The 18691-nt window shown below is 32.6% G+C and overlaps 1 protein-coding gene across 1 annotated transcript in view; it reads left to right on the top strand.

Moving 5' to 3' along the window:
- CDH12 (cadherin 12) overlaps positions 1-17077 on the top strand; it is an 893592-nt gene extending 876515 nt beyond the window's left edge. Inside the window, exons 11-14 of the mRNA XM_033110569.1 lie at positions 5339-5460; positions 9261-9378; positions 13281-13532; positions 16520-17077. Coding sequence (XP_032966460.1) covers positions 5339-5460; positions 9261-9378; positions 13281-13532; positions 16520-17019 — 992 coding nt within the window. The 3' untranslated portion in view covers positions 17020-17077. The remainder of the gene's footprint in view (positions 1-5338; positions 5461-9260; positions 9379-13280; positions 13533-16519) is intronic.
- Positions 17078-18691: the final 1614 nt, after the last annotated feature.

Here is an 18691-nt window from a genome sequence, read left to right as displayed (position 1 = left end):
ACAAAGAAAACATATCTTTCTCAGATGGGCTTACAGTCTAATGGACATCAAACAAGGTAAACTGGCAATAAGAATAACATATTATAATGTTAACATGGAAAATAAGTAAATAAGCACTGCATTGTGGGTTCACACAGAAAGATACAAGGGGAGTCCTCCAAAGAATGGAGCGTCTAAACTGAAAGAAAATTCCATTGTGATGGAATTAGTGAAAGCAGGGTAAAAAGCTATTCTAGGTGGTGAAGACAACATATGCCAAGCTCCAGAAGTGGAAGAAAGCCTTAAAGATGCTCAAAGAATTATAAAATAATTTAGTATAGGAGGAAAAAAGTGAGAATAAGTAAGAGGTAAAATTCCTGTCTGTCTGTCTGTCTGTCTCACTGGGTCTGTGCTCTCTCCATACTTATCTCTTCCCCGTCATCCTCTCTGACAAATAAAGAGAAACCAGATAAGAAATAGGAAGTTTTTTTTTTCTCTTTTTTCACTCCAGGATGTTCTGATGTTTTGATCTGATCCTGAAGTAAATAAGTAAACACTGAAGAGATGTAATAAAAGACAGAATTTGATTTGACTGATATTTTTTGAAAATTTATGTTGGTGGCAAAAAGGTGAAAGGATTGGAGGAAAGCAGGATTAGAGGGTGGTAGAAAAAATAGTAAGAGGATTCTGTAGTAATCTGTGAAAGAAACTTTGATGGCTTATAAAGTAATGGCAGAGAGATTAAAAAGACATGGAGAAATTAGAGAGAAATTTAAGAGGTGGAATTGACATAATTGACCTCGCTGGTTGTGGGAGTGAGATGAATGAGGAGTCGCTATTAGTGAATGACCAGGGGTCCAGATAGACAGCAGGAAGAATAGTGGAAAATAAAGAAATAGAACAGGGGTATTGGGCAAAGATTGTGAGTTCAGTTTTGAATAGGTTGAATTTGACATTCTAACTGCTTATACAAATAGTCACATAATCAGTGTGTACACTGGTCAAGAAATCGGGCTGGAGATCTAGGTTTGATAAATAAATTTGAGATTGATAAACATATAGAGTAATGAATATGTGAGTATGAAAGAAGAGAAGTGGGTCAGTGTTGTATACCTAAGCCATTTAAAGGATTGGCAGAGGAACAAGCAGAAAAGTAGGAGAACAAACAAGATGTTAATGGGTAGAAGTGAACAGAGAGATATTTAAAAGGTAGAAACAACATTTTGGTCAACTAATTTGATGAGGATTATATGAGAAAGGGAAGGGTAGAGGATAAAACACAGATTTGTGTTTTGTGTATTATATTCTCATTGCGTCTGTGACTTGGTTATAAGGAATAGAAAATAATATATCATCTTAAATTATTAATCGTTTATTATATTTTTTGCAAGTGTGTGTTTCAGAAATGTGTTTGTTTACTGACTAGCACTTATTAAAGAGTTGTATAAAATCACCTCCTTCTCATATCAAATCAATAGTGGATTTTACATGCCTTCAAAATACTAATTTAATTTTGTTGTGTTTATATTAAAGGAAGTCACTTTTTTTTAAAGGAGGACTTAATTAGGAATTAATGAGAAATTAATAAATATATATAATTATTATTTTTTAAAATTATAGATAGTTTAACGTAAAGTGAAATGGCATCTAAATTTAAGTCCTGTTGACCATAGGTGAATTCAGGGAAAATGTGTTGATTATCATGGTGTCAGTGGGTCATGATTCACAGTTTTCCTGTTATACCATGTTTGCCCGAAAATAACACCTAGCTGGACAATCAGCTCTAAAGAGTCTTTTGGAGAAAAAATTAGTATAAGATCCGGTGTTGTTTTACTATAATATAAGACCGGGTCATATATAATATATAATATAATATAATGTAAGATAATATAATACTGGGTCTTATATTAACTTTTGCTCCAAAGGACGCATTAGAGCTGATTGTCAGGCTAGGTCTTATTTTTGGAGAAACACGGTAATCAGCTGTATCTAACCCACCTTTGTTTCTAAGTTCAGTTTGTTTCTGAAAGTGTATTTATTTATTTACAATTTGATTTGCTAGCATGTACTAGGCACTGTGTTAAACTCTGGACATTTAAATATGAATATGATGCAGTTCCTGCTCTCAAAAAACTCATAATGTCAGAGTCTTCATGTTATTGCAAACATTTAAAATCAATGTTTCCCCTACTGTTTTTATTGGGGAAAAAAAAAATGGGTGGTATTTTTAAAGATGTATTTTGCTTCGGAGATCAATTTTAGTCACCAATAGCACAGAGGATAATAATATTTTACTTTGGCATAGGTGCATAAGAATAATTTAATTCCTATTATGGATGGCTCAGTCTACTAGAGATCATACGACTATAGTCGAACAGAACTCTTTTGAAATATGGCTTATCTTAACTTGTAATTTTAAAGTGAAGTGATTGAAAGAGAAAAGATAAAGAAAACCTATAATTTTTAACACTGTATTTTGCACTGCGATATTTAGCACTTTTTTTGCTCAGTTTGCACTATAATTCAGATCATGTATTATCCTAATAATTTATATCTGCTTGTGAAAAGTTCAATGCTTCCTTGAGTACAGTAGTTCTTGAAGTGAGATGTCCCTACTTCCTCTGCCAGAATTTAAAAATATAAGGTGACATTTTTCAACTTGTAATTATGAAAAGTTTTATAATGTACAACATACCAAAGAAGAGAGAATAATGTAATGAAACCAATAAACCCATCACTCATTATTGGCACTATGAGGATGTTGTTTTTTATTGTTATTATAATTTTATTTCTATCCTTGTTTGGGTATTTGTTTTATAATAGCCATATTGATGACTAGTGATATTTAATTTTCAGTAATTCTACAAATCCGAAAGTGCACAGAAAAATATCACACAGCAAATATTTGTCTTAGCTAAAATACCAAAATCATCCCTTTGAAAACACTTTTAATAAGATGTTACAACAGTGATTATATTTGTCTGACATATTACTAATTGGGACAGATGTTAAAATCTGTATTGGAGGAAAATAAATAATTTAAAATTACCAAAAGGGAATTACTTATGGGTAAAAATTGGATTTAATTGTAATATGATTATACATCATGACGGTTAATCTGTATTATAAATATAATGGCCAGAGAAGTCTCACCCCCTTCAGAGGGCATCCCGTCCTCACACTAACTTAATAAAACTGTAATCCCTAAAAAATAAAATTAAAAAACAAAAACAAAAAAAACCTTTTCTTTCCATAGGGCTTTGGGACTTGTGCCTTATGTACTAAGTAAAATAGAAGGTAGAGACTTATTTTTAAATTGTACAGCGGTTGAATAGGTTAAGTTATTCATATGAACTTATTAAACTCTATCCTGTATTATAAATTAGTTGTCTATTTTGTAAATAGGTATATAATTTTCAAATGCTTTTTTTCTGATACACAATATGTAATAGAGCTTAGGAACCAGAACACCTGGATTCAAAACTCGTCTTACTACCTACAACTTACGATTTTTGGAAAAGTTACATCCCCCTCTGTTCCTCAGAGTTCCACATACAGTAATGGGGCTAATAGTAGTGCCCATATCAGAGTTGTTGTGAACCTAAAATTAATTAATCTGTATAATAGGTTTCAGGATATAGATACATTGTAAGAATTATAAAATATTAGGCACTGATTTTCAAAAATATTTTTTTAGTTTGTTTAAAAAAGTGAACATAGTTTAACCAAATTATTGAAATTTATCTACAGTTTATGCTGTATAAATAGTTAATAGCAATAACAGAAACAGAACTAGATAATCTCCACAAAGTGCCGTTGGTAAATGAATAATAATAATTTACCCAAAGTGGTCCAACCTTTTGTAAAATATCATCTGTTTAGTACAACAAGCTCATGGATTAGGGCCTATTAATATCAAGTGTTTTAAATGAAAAACACTGAGTTCAAGAAATTAGGGCCTATTAATATCATGTGTTTTATATGAAAAAAACTGAGTTAAATAAGTTTGAAACCTTAACCAAATCTTTAAAAAAAAATAAGAGAAATGCCCTGTAACTGATTTTTTTTTTAATAATAGTTATTTTCTGCATCTTACTCCAAGATTACCAATACACTTTCTATAAACACATCCCATATTACACAATATACCATTTATCTTCAGTATATGTTATCTATATCTTCACTGGTACGTAATGATAGACTTCGCTGTAACATATGTGAATATGTAAACATTTCTTAGGCTACTGCTTATAGTGCTTTTTAATTTTTTAAAATAAATTTTTAGCACATTAGCATATTGGAGACTTGTAGCAATCAATAATGTGGTGAGAGTTTGTATGCATTCTTTAAAAGAATCCAGATAGAGATCTAAAATGACACCGATATTGTGAATCTTCAGTGGCACAGCAGATGAAGAATTTAACACACATCAATCAATAGAGAAGACACGGTGGAATAAACATGGCATTTCCATAGTCCTGGGTTTGAATCTTAACTCCCCATTCCTCTAGAAGCGTGATTCTGGGCAAGGTCCTTCAACAATTTGGGGTAGCTTATCCATCTGATAAACTTCATAAGGTAAAATTTTGTAATAAATGAGTTAAAACATGGGTAAATGAGTAAAACATGGTATACTTTCTTAGTTTAATTATTTCTAGTCTTCTTCAAAAAATGACAGGAATGCAAATAATATATTGTAGGCTGGGGCCAAAACTAGAAATGGAATTTTGGCAAAGACACTTTTTCAAACGAACATTTTGATACTGCAGGAAGAAAAGCTTGTTTACACTTTTTTTTTTTTATCATGGGAAAATAATTTTAAGATGTATCCTAGCTTTCCACATCCTCTTATTTCTACTTCTGTATGTCTGATATTTTAATTTTCATTTCTAAAAAGCCCTCTTTCTTTCATTTTCCTTATAATTTATCATCCTTCTTTCCAAGAGGAATCATTTTGTGAGTGTTATTTAAATAGATGATTCTACCTAATGAAGTTTTAATATAGAAACACAACATCGGAAAACATTTCATCTAGTGAAAAATATCACTACCGATGATTAGTTCTGTTAACTAACTAACCGTGGCATGATGGCTATACTTGTGATACGTAGACCTTACTTTGGTGGTGAGTTTCAAGGATAAACACTGGAATAGTGAACTGCCACTGCTCTGACAGCAAAGCTACCTCATTTATTCATCCTTTTATCATGTATATTTAGCACAACATCACAGAGTTTCCCATAAAGGAAAAGTCCTTCAGATTCTATACAAAGCTTTTTTTTTTTTAATTTTAATACTACTTCCCATAAAGTAATAACTGACCATATTTTCTAATCATTTTTTTTTATGTTTTCAACAGGTAACCCATTATTAACTAGCAAAGTCAACATATTGATTAATGTCTTAGATGTCAATGAATTTCCACCAGAAATAGCTGTCCCATATGAAACAGCTGTGTGTGAAAATGCCAAACCCGGACAGGTATCAGTATTGTTCAGAGTGTATAAAAATCCACTACATGCATGTGTTTTCAGTTATAAGACTGTACATGAATGTGTATACACATATGTGTGTGCATATATGTATATTATGTATGTCTATAATGCATATATGCATGTTATTTTTGTTTGTGTTTTTCTGGATCATGTCTTGATAAAAGAAACCATAAGAGATAGTAAACTCATAAATTAATAGTACATTTATGAATGCGTTGTTAATACCACAGGAGATAAAGTCATGATGGCCTAGAGAATACTCTTTATATAACAAATAAGGATTACAGATTCTGCCATGCTTTCCATTCATTTACTGTAGAATTTTTAAAGAATTTGTGACTGTAAACTGAGTAATCAACCAGCTTAGGGTCCATCCTTCTATTGTTTCTCCTGCTTTACTCACATGCTTTTATGAAAGAGTACTGAAAAATCCCTTAAGCCCATGACAAATGGAAAGCTGGTGGGTTATTCAAAATATCTGAATTGCATGTCAATATTGCTCGAGGGGAGGTTTTAGTGAGGAGATGCCAGGAGAGCAGAACATAGTTAATGAAAGTTACTGTCGAAGCCCTAGGATTTATGTGGGGGGGGGGGTGGGTAACCAGGTTTTCTCTACTCTGTTATAAATGAATGAATGAATAAAGTAAAACTAAAATAATGAGAATAAGGCATAAGCAAATGAAACAAGAATATGGTTAAACCAATACTGTGTACCTAAGTTCCTAAGAAAAATAATATGTTGGTATGCTTTGGTTTGAAGTATATTTCAAACACCTTTACACACCATAACTGCTCCTCTAAGTGAATTTGAAAAGTGTTGATTCTTACTTGAAAAAAAAATCTTAATGTTTGCAACAGCATTTTTATTGAAAAAGACCATTCTTTAATCCATAGTATTTGTTTCAATGTGAATGTCTTCTACACTTTGTAGGACATTTCTCTCATAGTTCTAATCATGTAGTGTCCATTAAATTTAATTATTAAATTAAGATGAAATAAAACTACAAATCAATATTCTGATTTACACTCACCTCATGTCAATCAAGTACTTGATAGCTGTATGTGTTATGAGTGGCTGCCATTTTGGTCAGTGCAGATGTAGAATTTCCCATCAGCACAGAAACGTCTCCTGTGCTGTGCTGCTCTAATCCTTCTTTTGTTAATTTGGGGAAAGTATTAATTTTATTACAGCATGACTTAATTAGTCATATTTTCCAAAGTGATAAATGTGCCTCCTTGATTGTGAAGAGGCACAGCAATGTATTTAAACCAAGTTTTAACCCCATTTTGACGTTAAACATGCCCACAATTTGCATATGCTGAGCCCCGTGCCTGCTTTAGTGTCTAAAGTAGTAGATGCTGTATGAATGTGTACCTAAGTAAATACCTGATTTAGTTGGGAAGTGATAAGAGGTTTCCCACAACTTACCCATTTTCAACATTCCAGATTCCTCCACATTCACCCCCAAAATGCAATTCTTTGTTTAAATATTAGGACATTAATTATTTTATATCAATCAGAATCTTGTAACACAATAAATGAAAGTCTTTTGGGAATAGAACTCCGCTTAATGCTTCTGTGTTTGTCTTGTAACTTAGAATGTTTAGAAAGTTGGGAATAGTAGAAATTACTAGAGGTTATTTCATTTTCTTATGTCTGGACAAATTGGTGAGGAGCATGGTAGGTCCTTGGTGGCTCTTTTTCTAATAAATAACTTTTGAGCTTTTTGTGTCCTACTGGACCACATTTATGTATAAACCATAGCCCTGAACACCTGTTGAGTTTTCAGGGAGTGTAGTATATAAGCGTTTTTTGCTTTTGACCCTAGCCTTTCTGCTCCTCATCTAGGAACTCTGCATAGGACCTATTTATCTCTTCTGGACTATAATTTTATATGTATATATGGATGTATCACCTATCTATCAAAAGAGAGAAAGGTGATACCACAGAAACCAGTAAAGATTTAATAGTGTATCAGCACATATTTATATGAGAGTTATTTTCCTTAGGGAAATTACTCCCAAGTGACAATTCCAAATAAATACCAGTTTATGCCCAGATTTTCATGTCTCTGCTGTTTTAAAGGGCTTACCTTTATGCTAAAGTTATGTTCTTGATATCTCTTGGGGCTAAATACCTTTAATTAAGTAAATTAGTATGTTACTTGTGAGTACTTAAAAGCAAAATAAAACAAAACTTGACAAATAAGTACTGATCCCCAAGTAATTTACAGAAATTTTACAGATAAGATATAGTGATCTGAGCATATGGGGTTATGTGAAAGAAAGTTAAAGTTTTACACAGTCTATATGGTATTCTTTGACATTCCATGATCTGACCTTTGGTGGCAAATTGTGAAACTCTCATATGACAGTCATAAAGGGTAAATAGATCCTGTGCGACTGACTTACACTGAACCAGAGAACTGAAATTATCACTAGTGGACCAGGTTGTCAACTTACAAATTACTAATACTGCACCAGACACTCAAAGTCCCAATATACATGGCTCTGTGTGTGTGTGTGTGTGTGTGTGTGCATGAATGTGTATGTGTTTATGCACACACAGCTATATAGAAGGTTGATCATAGTCATGATATTGGGTTTTAACCATGAAATCAAATCAAAAAATACTAAATAAGTCACACATTTAATGGCATCAATCTAAGATCACATGATGCATACTTTGCCCATTGGAACCAGAAGATAGTACGTGAAACCTGAGTTCTTCCCAAATATAGTTGGAGAGTGTGATCACCTGAGCATCACAGTGCTCTCCCCATATTACACACACTTCCTGAAATTAATTCTGATGCAAAGCCATTGAGTATATTAATAAATAAATGCTTCAAACTGTGCTGATTTGCTTATTTATATAGTGAATTATAAATTTCACAGTTGGGCTCTCAGAAGTTATTTTTATTTTTAAATTAAATGTATTGGGGTGACATTGGTTGGTAAAATTGTATATATTTCAAGTGTACATTTCTATAATATTAGCTTGGTGCAAAAGTAATTGCGGGATTTGCATTTATCTTTAACCTTTAAAACTGCAATTACTTTTGCACCAACCTAAGACATCCAAATTCATAAAGACGTCTTATAGACGTACCAGAGTTTTACCTATAATGTACACAATATATGGAAGCAATTTAGGAAGAATTTTGAAACAGGATGAAGACCTCTTATTTCTTAAAGGAACTCTATGAAAACATAATTTGTAGTTTTATTCCTTGGAGAAAAGCAAACATATCTAAAACAGACGTGGGTACTTTGCACCTCTTTTTCTCATAATTTTATTTATTTATGAAAATAAATCTCATTCTCATAAAAATAACTATATTAAACTTTTGCAAACGCAAGGGCTTTTAAATAATCACAGATTTTTGTCTCCGGTAAGCATTTTCATATTTCGGTTACAAAGCACTTATTTCATCTAATTTAAAATACAAGCAAAGTGCATTTTTATTTTATTTTGCTTGTTAGTGAGAATGTTCAATGCTGTTAAGCTTTTGAGTTATGCATATATTGATTTGGAATGCACCCATACCCTATAATTGTACCTGCCATTATTAACTGTAAATGTTTAGGTATTTGTTTTGCCATTTTTAACTGTAAATGTTTAGATATAAAATTAAGTGTAAATAATTGGTCCACTGATATGAATCTTCAAAGTGTCACTGCTGTCACCTCATTTGCTTCATTGAATAAACTCGTCAGCCTGGTGTGTACAGTTTCTTTTGAAACTGATGACTGACTTGAAGTTCCATCTCCACTTTGTTGCAGATCATTCAGATAGTCAGCGCTGCAGACCGAGATCTTTCACCTGCTGGGCCACAATTCTCCTTTAGATTATCACCTGAAGCTGCCATCAAACCCAATTTTACAGTCCGTGACTTCAGAAGTAAGTTTAACCACATAAAAATTCACCTCTTATCATGTAACTCTGTAAAAGGACACAAAGGTGGAAATTGATGCTTATCCTAAAAGCACCCAAGTTCATAAGTTATGGAAATCCATATCTGAGAAACATAAAATGCGATAGCGAGTAGTTTATAAATATTTATTATAAATTATTTTAATCTATATAGAGTATCTAATGAGGCAAATGCCTTCCATTTAGAATGCAGACAATCTCTGAATGAGGCATTCAATAAAAAGCCGTCTGGGGTACAAAATGCTTTTCCTGTTTAAAATATATCCTTTGTTCTACATGCACATTACTTGTACGTACAACTAGGTGACTTCTTAGTATCCATGACTTCTCATGGATATATAGATATATATCTATATATAGATATACATATATTACATTTTATTTTTCCGTACATTGATAAAAGGCATTTTAATAGTGGAAATGAAGTTTTACTTGAGTAACACATGATGCAGCACAGATTAAAAATACAGGCTTTGTAATTAGAATGATATAGGTTTCCATTCCCACTCCATTACTACATAAAGGGCAGGCTCTTAATGCATTAAGTTATACTAAATAATGTCAACCTCATAGTATTTATATTAAATAAAATAATACGTGCATCCTTTAACAACACCTAAACATACGTCCAAGACCATTTTGCTACGATCTGTGCCATCATGTCTACTCTTAATGTTTCTACCACCACTGCTAGTACCATCACTACTACCACTGCTACTACGAACCACACTGTCATCTCTGCTACTCTTTCAACCACTTCAAAAAAGTAAAAGAGACAAGACTGGAAATATTAAGGCTCACTACTGCTCCTTGTTTCTGATTTTATTAGTCTGTGACTTTGGGTATTCTACCTCTTCTAAATTTCCATACTCTAAATGATGGGAACTAAGAACACCTGAGTTTATAATATGGAGGAGGAAAAAGTTTTACTCAGTTCTATGCTTATACAACAAATGAACCAATTGTAATGAAATGGTGATGATGATGGCGATTAATAGAAGTCAAAGGATGTTTTGAGGAAACTTAGTTTTCTGCAAATACTTAGGGGAAAGAAATGACTCCCCACATTTTGTCACAGAAGGAAATTTAGTATGATTTCCTGCATTGTGAGGGATGGCTACAAATGAAACAGGGTCATAAATATGAAGGGCCTTGTAAATAGAGAGACCACACATTTTCTCATGAAAACTGGAGCATTTTGGAGAGTAGAAGTGAATAATATTAGTGATTTCAAATTGGAACAACATACATAAAAATAGGGCTAAGTCAAACCAGCGATATGGTCACCATGTCTGCAAGCTATTTAAAGAGATTATAACTTAAATCCACTGACTTGAGAAGTCTTTGAAAGGTTTAAGCAAGAGGATAAAGTGTTCAAATTTGCGTTTATGAAGATCAGGTTGGACATAGTGTGAAAAAGTCACTAGAGGGATATAAGACTGGTTCAGATGCTACTGCAGAAATTGGGTGAGAGAGTCTTAGATTAGGATAATGGTTGTGAGGATAGAGACTAGTTGATGGAAATCAGATTAATAGCGTTTAAAGCTAGATCTCTTAGATTTTATATGTGATATGATGGAGAAGTACACTAATCACACTTTCACATCATTGGCATGGGCAACCAGGTAGCTAGATGATCACATCATTCAGTAATGTCATCATTGACTATTTTCCACCATTGCATCTTTGTTGGAGTATCTACCTCTAATTAACTTTGATAATGTGAAGCAGATCACCTTGCCTCATAGCACAGTGTTCTCTCATAGTCTGAAATGTGCCTCTCATATAGCATTTACCATATTCCCTGTTTTAAGTTATATTTGTAAGTGTAAAGATTTTTTTTTTTCAAGTGGATGGAAACATTTTTTTTTTACCTCACATATTTTATATTTACCTTTTTTCTGTTTTTGGAGAACATGTAAGTTCTACTCATTTAGCAAATTTTAATTATGATACAAAGGTATCAACTATAGTCATGTTATACATTAGATTCTCAGACTTATTCATCTTACAACTGAGAGTTTGTACCTCTTCCTATTTTATACCCCCAATGCCTGGGGACCACATTTCTACGCTCTGCTTCTATAAGTTCAACTTTTTTTTTTTTATTCCACGTATAAGTGAGATTATAAAGAATTAATCTTTCTATGTCTGGCTTATTTCACTTAGCATGTCTTCCAGATCCATCCACTTTGTCATAAATGACAGAGTTTCCTTATTTTTTAAGGCTGGATACTACTACTACTATTACTATTACTACTATGTATATGTGTATATATATATATATATATACATATATATAAATGTAATATATTACATTTTATTTATCCATACATTGATACAAAACATTTTAATAGTGGAAATGAAGTTTAATATTTTTTTTGCATTCCCATTATGGACAGCACAATGAATTTTTATGTGGTTATATCTCAGTAATAATGTACTGGACATAAACAATAACAAAAGGGTAGGCTGCCTTTTGACCTAACATGCATTTAAGAATATTAAATTTCTACCTCCCCAAGTTCTAATACAATAGTTTCTCTGACTTTTCACTTCTATTAACCCTTTTCACCCAGATTTCAAACTTTGATCCTTGACTGTTCCTTCTCCCCAGACTCGAGTATCCAACCATCAGTAGCTGAAGATTTCAATGTTAATTCAACTAGTTTCCATTTTTCCATTCCTACTGTCACCACAGGTACCTGGAACCACTCTCATTGGAAATATTATTATAGACACTTGACATCTTAATATTTTAATTTAAAAATATCCTTTCTGTAATAACAAATAAGTCCCATACCAAAGTCCATCTTATCATCTAAAGTTTTTTTCTTTGATATTACCAAAATGAATAGAGAGAAGATGCCAATATTTAGTTGTTGAAAGTAACATCTTCAAATAGACAAATGAAATAATGAAATAGTACCATTTTCATGACTTTTTTTTACCTGATTCTGAAGTGTGTGTTACATATGGCTATAATAAACTAAATATTAACAAATTTCTAAAACTATAAGAAAATGTTTCTAGGAGTTACTTCAATAGACATAAAAACAAAATAGTGTTATGAGTAAAACAAAATTTTCATTACTGTGTGTAGAAATAAAAGAAGTAAAGAGCAAATGCAAGAAAAAGGATGCTTTCAATAGGAATATTAATTGCATTTATATAAAACTAATAATCATTATTGTCTTGGATTATTCCAAGTAAATATTGCTATTTTGATTTTATCAAAAGTATAATGACTTACTTTTGTGATTAATGGGGTGATTATTATACTTCATGATGTTGAAATTTTTAAATGAATCTTGATGTTATTAACAAACTTTTTTCTTCCCCTCTACGTTTTTTACACTGATGTGCAAAGTTAAAGTATAGATATAGATATAGATATAGATTTGGGAGGAAAATCAAGTTTTAATCTGAAATAGTAAATTGATATTTTTTGTATTTTAAAGAATAGATTCTTAAGTAAGATTGTTTGCAGATTCATATTTTGTAATAATTTGTTCTTTTATCACATAAAAAAATAATCATAGAATTGATTTTTCTCAATGAGTTTTGATGTCAGAAAAAAATATGAGTAAACATGCATACCTCTTGTTTTGTAAACCATGCTATATTCTTTCTGAATAATAAATTTATCTTACACCAGAGAAGATTAATGTGTCTTCTTTGCCTAAAGGTTATTTTGATTACCATGGATTCTATTTTGGTACCTTTCATAATGATAAAAGAAAGAATTAAAATATGGATATATTTTACTGATTCAAGAAGAGCTTCCAACTGTTTAATAAATATCAAACTTTCATATTTAAAGTGAAGCTTATAGTAACCATCTTAATTACAAATGTCATGTTTTATAGACAACACAGCTGGAATTGAGACCCAAAGAAATGGATACAGCCGCAGACAGCAAGAGTTGTATTTTCTCCCTATTATAATAGAAGACAGCAGCTATCCTGTCCAGAGCAGCACAAACACCATGACTATTCGAGTTTGTAGATGTGACTCTGATGGTACCATCCTTTCTTGTAATGTGGAAGCCATTTTTCTACCTGTAGGACTCAGTACTGGGGCTTTGATTGCAATTCTACTGTGCATTGTTATACTCTTAGGTTGGTTTCAATATTATCTATCATCTATCTATCTATCTATCTATCTATCTATCTATCTATCTATCTATCATCTATCTATCTATCATCTATCTATCTATCTATCTATCTATCTATCTATCAATCATCTATCTATCATCTTCTGTGTGTCTTTTCTCTCCTCAATAATGTAAATCAATGTTTCTTTGCTGAACTGCCATACATAGAGAAGGAAAATGGTCTATCTATACTGAATTATATTTAATTAAAATTAAATTTTTGTTTCATGCCTCATGGATATTGCCATAAGTCATAAATCAATCACATCATCAAAAATACAAAAGTTTGTTCAAGCCTTAGAGTATTTTCAAGTAATAACAGTTTGTGGAACTTGCCTCAATGAAATTTTCTATAATAAATATCCTATTTACATCAGTGGCTTCTCAATTCGTTTTACATCCTGGTAACCATTGCTTCCTAAGATTTTATATAACCTTTAAAAAATATGCTAGATGAATAGTGGTTGCCAAATACCAGTTTAATAAATAAAGAAAAGAGAAAGAACAGGAAAGAAACAGAGAGAAAGTAAAGGGACATCTTTTTTTTTTCTTGTTTAAACTGCCAGCCAGAAGCAATTTTTATTCCACTTTTCTCACATCTCCTCACATCAAAATTCTAATCATTTCCACTAGAACAGAACAGACCACACTTAAATATCTAGAAGCACTGCAAAGGAAAATGATTGACGTGAATGTATTCTGCAACATCTCTGAGAGAATAAATATAAACCTACATTTGGGGTTTCCCTCTTCCGTCGACTCTGTTCAGCTGACTCCATATCACTTATTAATTTGCTTCCAGAATCACAAGGGAAAGAGAGATTTTATATTTTTCTGGTCGTTCTTTTAAATTCAAAATGCAACAGATACAAAGTTGGACACTGTGGAATCAGGTTATATATACATGTTTATTATTTAACCAAAAATTCTGACAAATGTAGATACCTTCCTTTATTTCTAGGATAAAAACCAAACAAACAAAAAAATTACTAGGGTGAAAAGCATGGAGTAAGCCATTATCTAATAGTTTGTGAAGAACATTTTCTGAGTCATAAACTCATGTTGCTTTGGAGGATAAATTGCTAGTCCAATTTGCATGATGTAGATATTAATCCACACAAGTAACCTTGGTGCATAGAACAATGTATTTTTTACAACTTCATAATTCATAGTAAATTATATCTGTCATCTGTTTGTATTGATGATAGAAACTTTAATATGGCAGATTCAAAATAATGTTCTCAAATCTGAAATGGAAAGTGATCAATCAGGTGTTTAACTTCAAATCAACCATTCCTCTCTCATACTCCTCTTTTCTCTAAAAGCTAGCCAAGTCCTAGAGTATTTGTATACCAACCTACCATGATTTGGAATATTCTGGATGCTTGCCTCTAGCCACGGGACCTGGTACAGTGTAGCAATTAATCTTGCCCAGGTCAACCTTATCATGCACTACCTGCCACTTTTCATCCAAAAACTTACTGAGTGTCCACAGTGTGCCTGCACTGTTCTAGAACTGTGAATTTGTTAGCATACGCAGTAAATGTTGATGTTTTAGTCTTGCCATGGAGTCTACTTAAAAGTCCAGCTATTGTTTGACTTCCTTAACCAATCTCAGATTCCTTTAAATCGTCCAGCTTATTCTTAACCATTTTCATATCCTTCCTGGAGTAAGGGGAAGTATAAGAAACATGTGGTATCCAGATAACTTTTAGGTGACCCTCAAGTACATCCAACTAGTCTCTATCTCAGTCATGGCAACTCTAAAGCCATTTTATATGCAAGGCTTCTCTGTGACGTTTGCAGTCTCTCATGTACTTCCCGCATGAAAAACTGATAGTCTCTTTAGTTCTGAAATTTGCCTAAACCCTTGGAGGATAACAGAGTGCTAAATATCTCTAAGGCCCATTGTACAGAAGCTCTACCTGTATCTCCTCCCTACTTTCAATTTATTAAACTCTAATTTTGGAGGAGGAGGGAATAAATGAGCTTTCATTATCATGCAGCGTCTTCTACTTTCTAACCCTATGGCAATTGTCTTCCAGGTTTGGCTGTGGTAAATCAAACACACTTTGTCTTTCAACCTATTACCACTGCTAGTGAGGAGAGGGCATATTATGACAGGCAAAGTTGAGAGCTGACGTCATGCTTTGAATTTGTGTCTATTCATTCCTACAAGAAATAGACACTATAAATTTAGTGAGAGCTGTGAGAAAACGAGAAACAGAGAGATTCAATAATGAGAGCATGTCAATGAACTATTTAAAAATATTATAATGCTTCATGAATGTAACCTGAAATGCTAGACATTTGGTTTTTGAAATGTCTCAATATGTCAGGACACGGAATTTAAATAATTAAAGATCTTAGTTGATATGATTTCTAAAAATAAGGCCTGTATATTCTATATTCTTTCTTTCTCTCTTTTTTTTTTCTTTCCTTATATTGCTTTTAAACGTGATTGCCACATTTCATTAGAAACACAATAACATTACAATTGGGAAACTTTGGTTTGAATAATATCTAAGTGTTACTATGGGCTATAATATTCAAGTTATACATTGATATAACATACCAATGTTATGCAGCTTTGTGCTTAGAGCAACCATTATTATTATTTTTATTTTTGTAACACCTTTTCTCACCTCACAGCAAAATACTTAAATATAGTCTATATATTAAACATAAGGCTACAATTGTTTGATTGTATGAATAATTTTGTTATGATTTTTTGCTAGTTAAAATTTCAAAATGAGGTTGAGTGTAGACAATGAAAAAACTGTAACCATAAATATGATTCTTATTGATTACAGTATGTTTACTTTGAAAACCATAGGATGTCATTAAGGAAAATCAGCCAGTCCTGGTCATCTTTTTTTTTCCCTTTGTTTCTTTTTTTGTGAAGAGGTGAAGTGACATATTCTCAAATCGCAATTTTTTGTCTTATTCTAGTCATAGTTGTGCTGTATGTAGCTCTGCGACGACAGAAGAAGAAGGACACCCTGATGACCTCTAAAGAAGACATCAGAGACAACGTTATCCACTATGATGATGAAGGAGGCGGAGAAGAGGACACCCAGGCCTTCGACATTGGTGCTCTGAGAAATCCGAAAGTGATCGAAGATAATAAAATTCGCAGGGATATAAAACCAGACTCTCTCTGTTTACCTCGGCAGCGACCACCGGCGGAGGATAACACAGACATAAGGGATTTTATTAATCAAAGGCTTCAGGAAAATGATGTGGACCCAACTGCCCCACCATATGATTCATTGGCAACATACGCCTATGAAGGAAACGGGTCAGTAGCGGACTCCCTTAGCTCCATAGACTCTCTCACCACGGAAGCGGACCAGGACTACGACTATCTGACAGACTGGGGACCCCGCTTTAAAGTCTTGGCGGACATGTTCGGCGAAGAAGAGAATTATAATCCTGATAAAGTCACTTAGGAAAAAAAAAAAAAGACTATAACACAACCAACAGGAGAAATTTAAGAAAAAGAAACACAAATAGAAATATCACACACACACACACACACACACACACACACACACACACACACACACACACACACACACACACCCCTTCCACAGGCTTTCTAGGACAAGATTCCTTTGATTATCTGGTTTCTAGCAAGTTGCTATATTTATCATGTTGTCAGTTTTGGTTTATTCTGCCAACACAAGATAAATCCTGTTATATGTACTTGCTTGGTTTTGTTTTGTTATTTTTGAAATGCACTGAGACAAGCTCAGGCCTCTTAAATACAATGTACTGACATGACAACCTAGAACGAAGATAGCTATGTGGCATCACGGTGGAAGAGTGTTCGATTTTTCTTAATTCCACTAAAGTGCCTATTGAAACTCTTATTATTTAAAGTGGTGTGCAGTACACTCTGCTGTGATGGCACTGCAGGATTCAGAGACACAGAGGATGGAAATCAAAGACACTGTCTTATGCCAGGAGCAATAGCAACATGCTGACTTCTAATTCCTTTTGAGGAAAAACGAAGAATACTTTTGGAACTCATCTTCTTATAATTCAAAGTTGTTTTTTTTTTTTTTTTCCTTTCTTAAACTGTATGCCAAAACACACTTGTTTTTCCTACCCTCTCAGAAAATTGAAATAAATGTGGTAATAAATTAAATATGTCAGTCTTAAGTTTTAAAAGAACATTTTTGATCCTATCATTAGTTCGTGTTAAAGCTGTTCCTTAAAATGCTACTTTTTTCAAGAAAATAAAATTTTGAGAAAGGACATTTTTTAAAATTCCTCTTTATAAAGAGAGGCCTCAGGGCTGAAACTCCATCTTAAAATAAATATTGGTTTTGTTTTAATACTGTGCTGGTGTGTGGAAGGTTGGTTTTAACAAGTGGCCAGATCATTGAAGTCTTCTTTCATAGATAAAATTTTAAGTTATGTTTCTATGAAACTCTTTGGGGGAAAAGAAGTGCCATTAATTTAAACATGGGAAAAATAAATTCATTATACAGCTTCTCAGAGATTCTTACAGTGCAGTGATTACTTGATGACTAAAGAAAGTAAAATACATATCCAATAATGCAGGATGAGTTTATAGCATGTCTAAAAATTATTTGATATACATGACTAAACAAATAAAAAATCAGGGACTTCAGAAATTTCAAACCAACGACTGACTCCTAAAGTGAACACTAATGCAAAATCAGGCAGTGGATTTACTTATTTTATTAATATGCATTTAAACATTGGCATTATTTTAGAGCTTAGAGTTGCTTCATTACACTGTCACCTACAATAATTCTAATATAAATGACCCCTACAGATCCTTTAAAGAACTTTTACTTTTTAATTTGATGCAGATTTCTAGGAATATGAGTATTAGACTTAAGCCACTTATAGATTCATCTTGTTCCATCAAAGAAATCTAGCTGTATTTATGAAATATTTATTAGTATATTTATATTTGCTAGGTTGTGAAAGTAAAAATTCACACATGGGAAAAGCAGGTAGAGATATGGATAATATAGATAACTTATATTCAGTCCTTTCATTTATTCAATGCTTACTTCAAAAATATATAACTAATAATTATGATGTTGCAATTTGGCCACTTAAATCTGCATTTCCCATCCCTTT

This window comes from Rhinolophus ferrumequinum, chromosome 7 (genome assembly GCF_004115265.2).
Source record: "Rhinolophus ferrumequinum isolate MPI-CBG mRhiFer1 chromosome 7, mRhiFer1_v1.p, whole genome shotgun sequence".
Classification (NCBI taxonomy): Eukaryota; Metazoa; Chordata; class Mammalia; order Chiroptera; family Rhinolophidae; genus Rhinolophus; species Rhinolophus ferrumequinum.
This window is presented reverse-complemented; position numbering and strand designations above follow the sequence as displayed.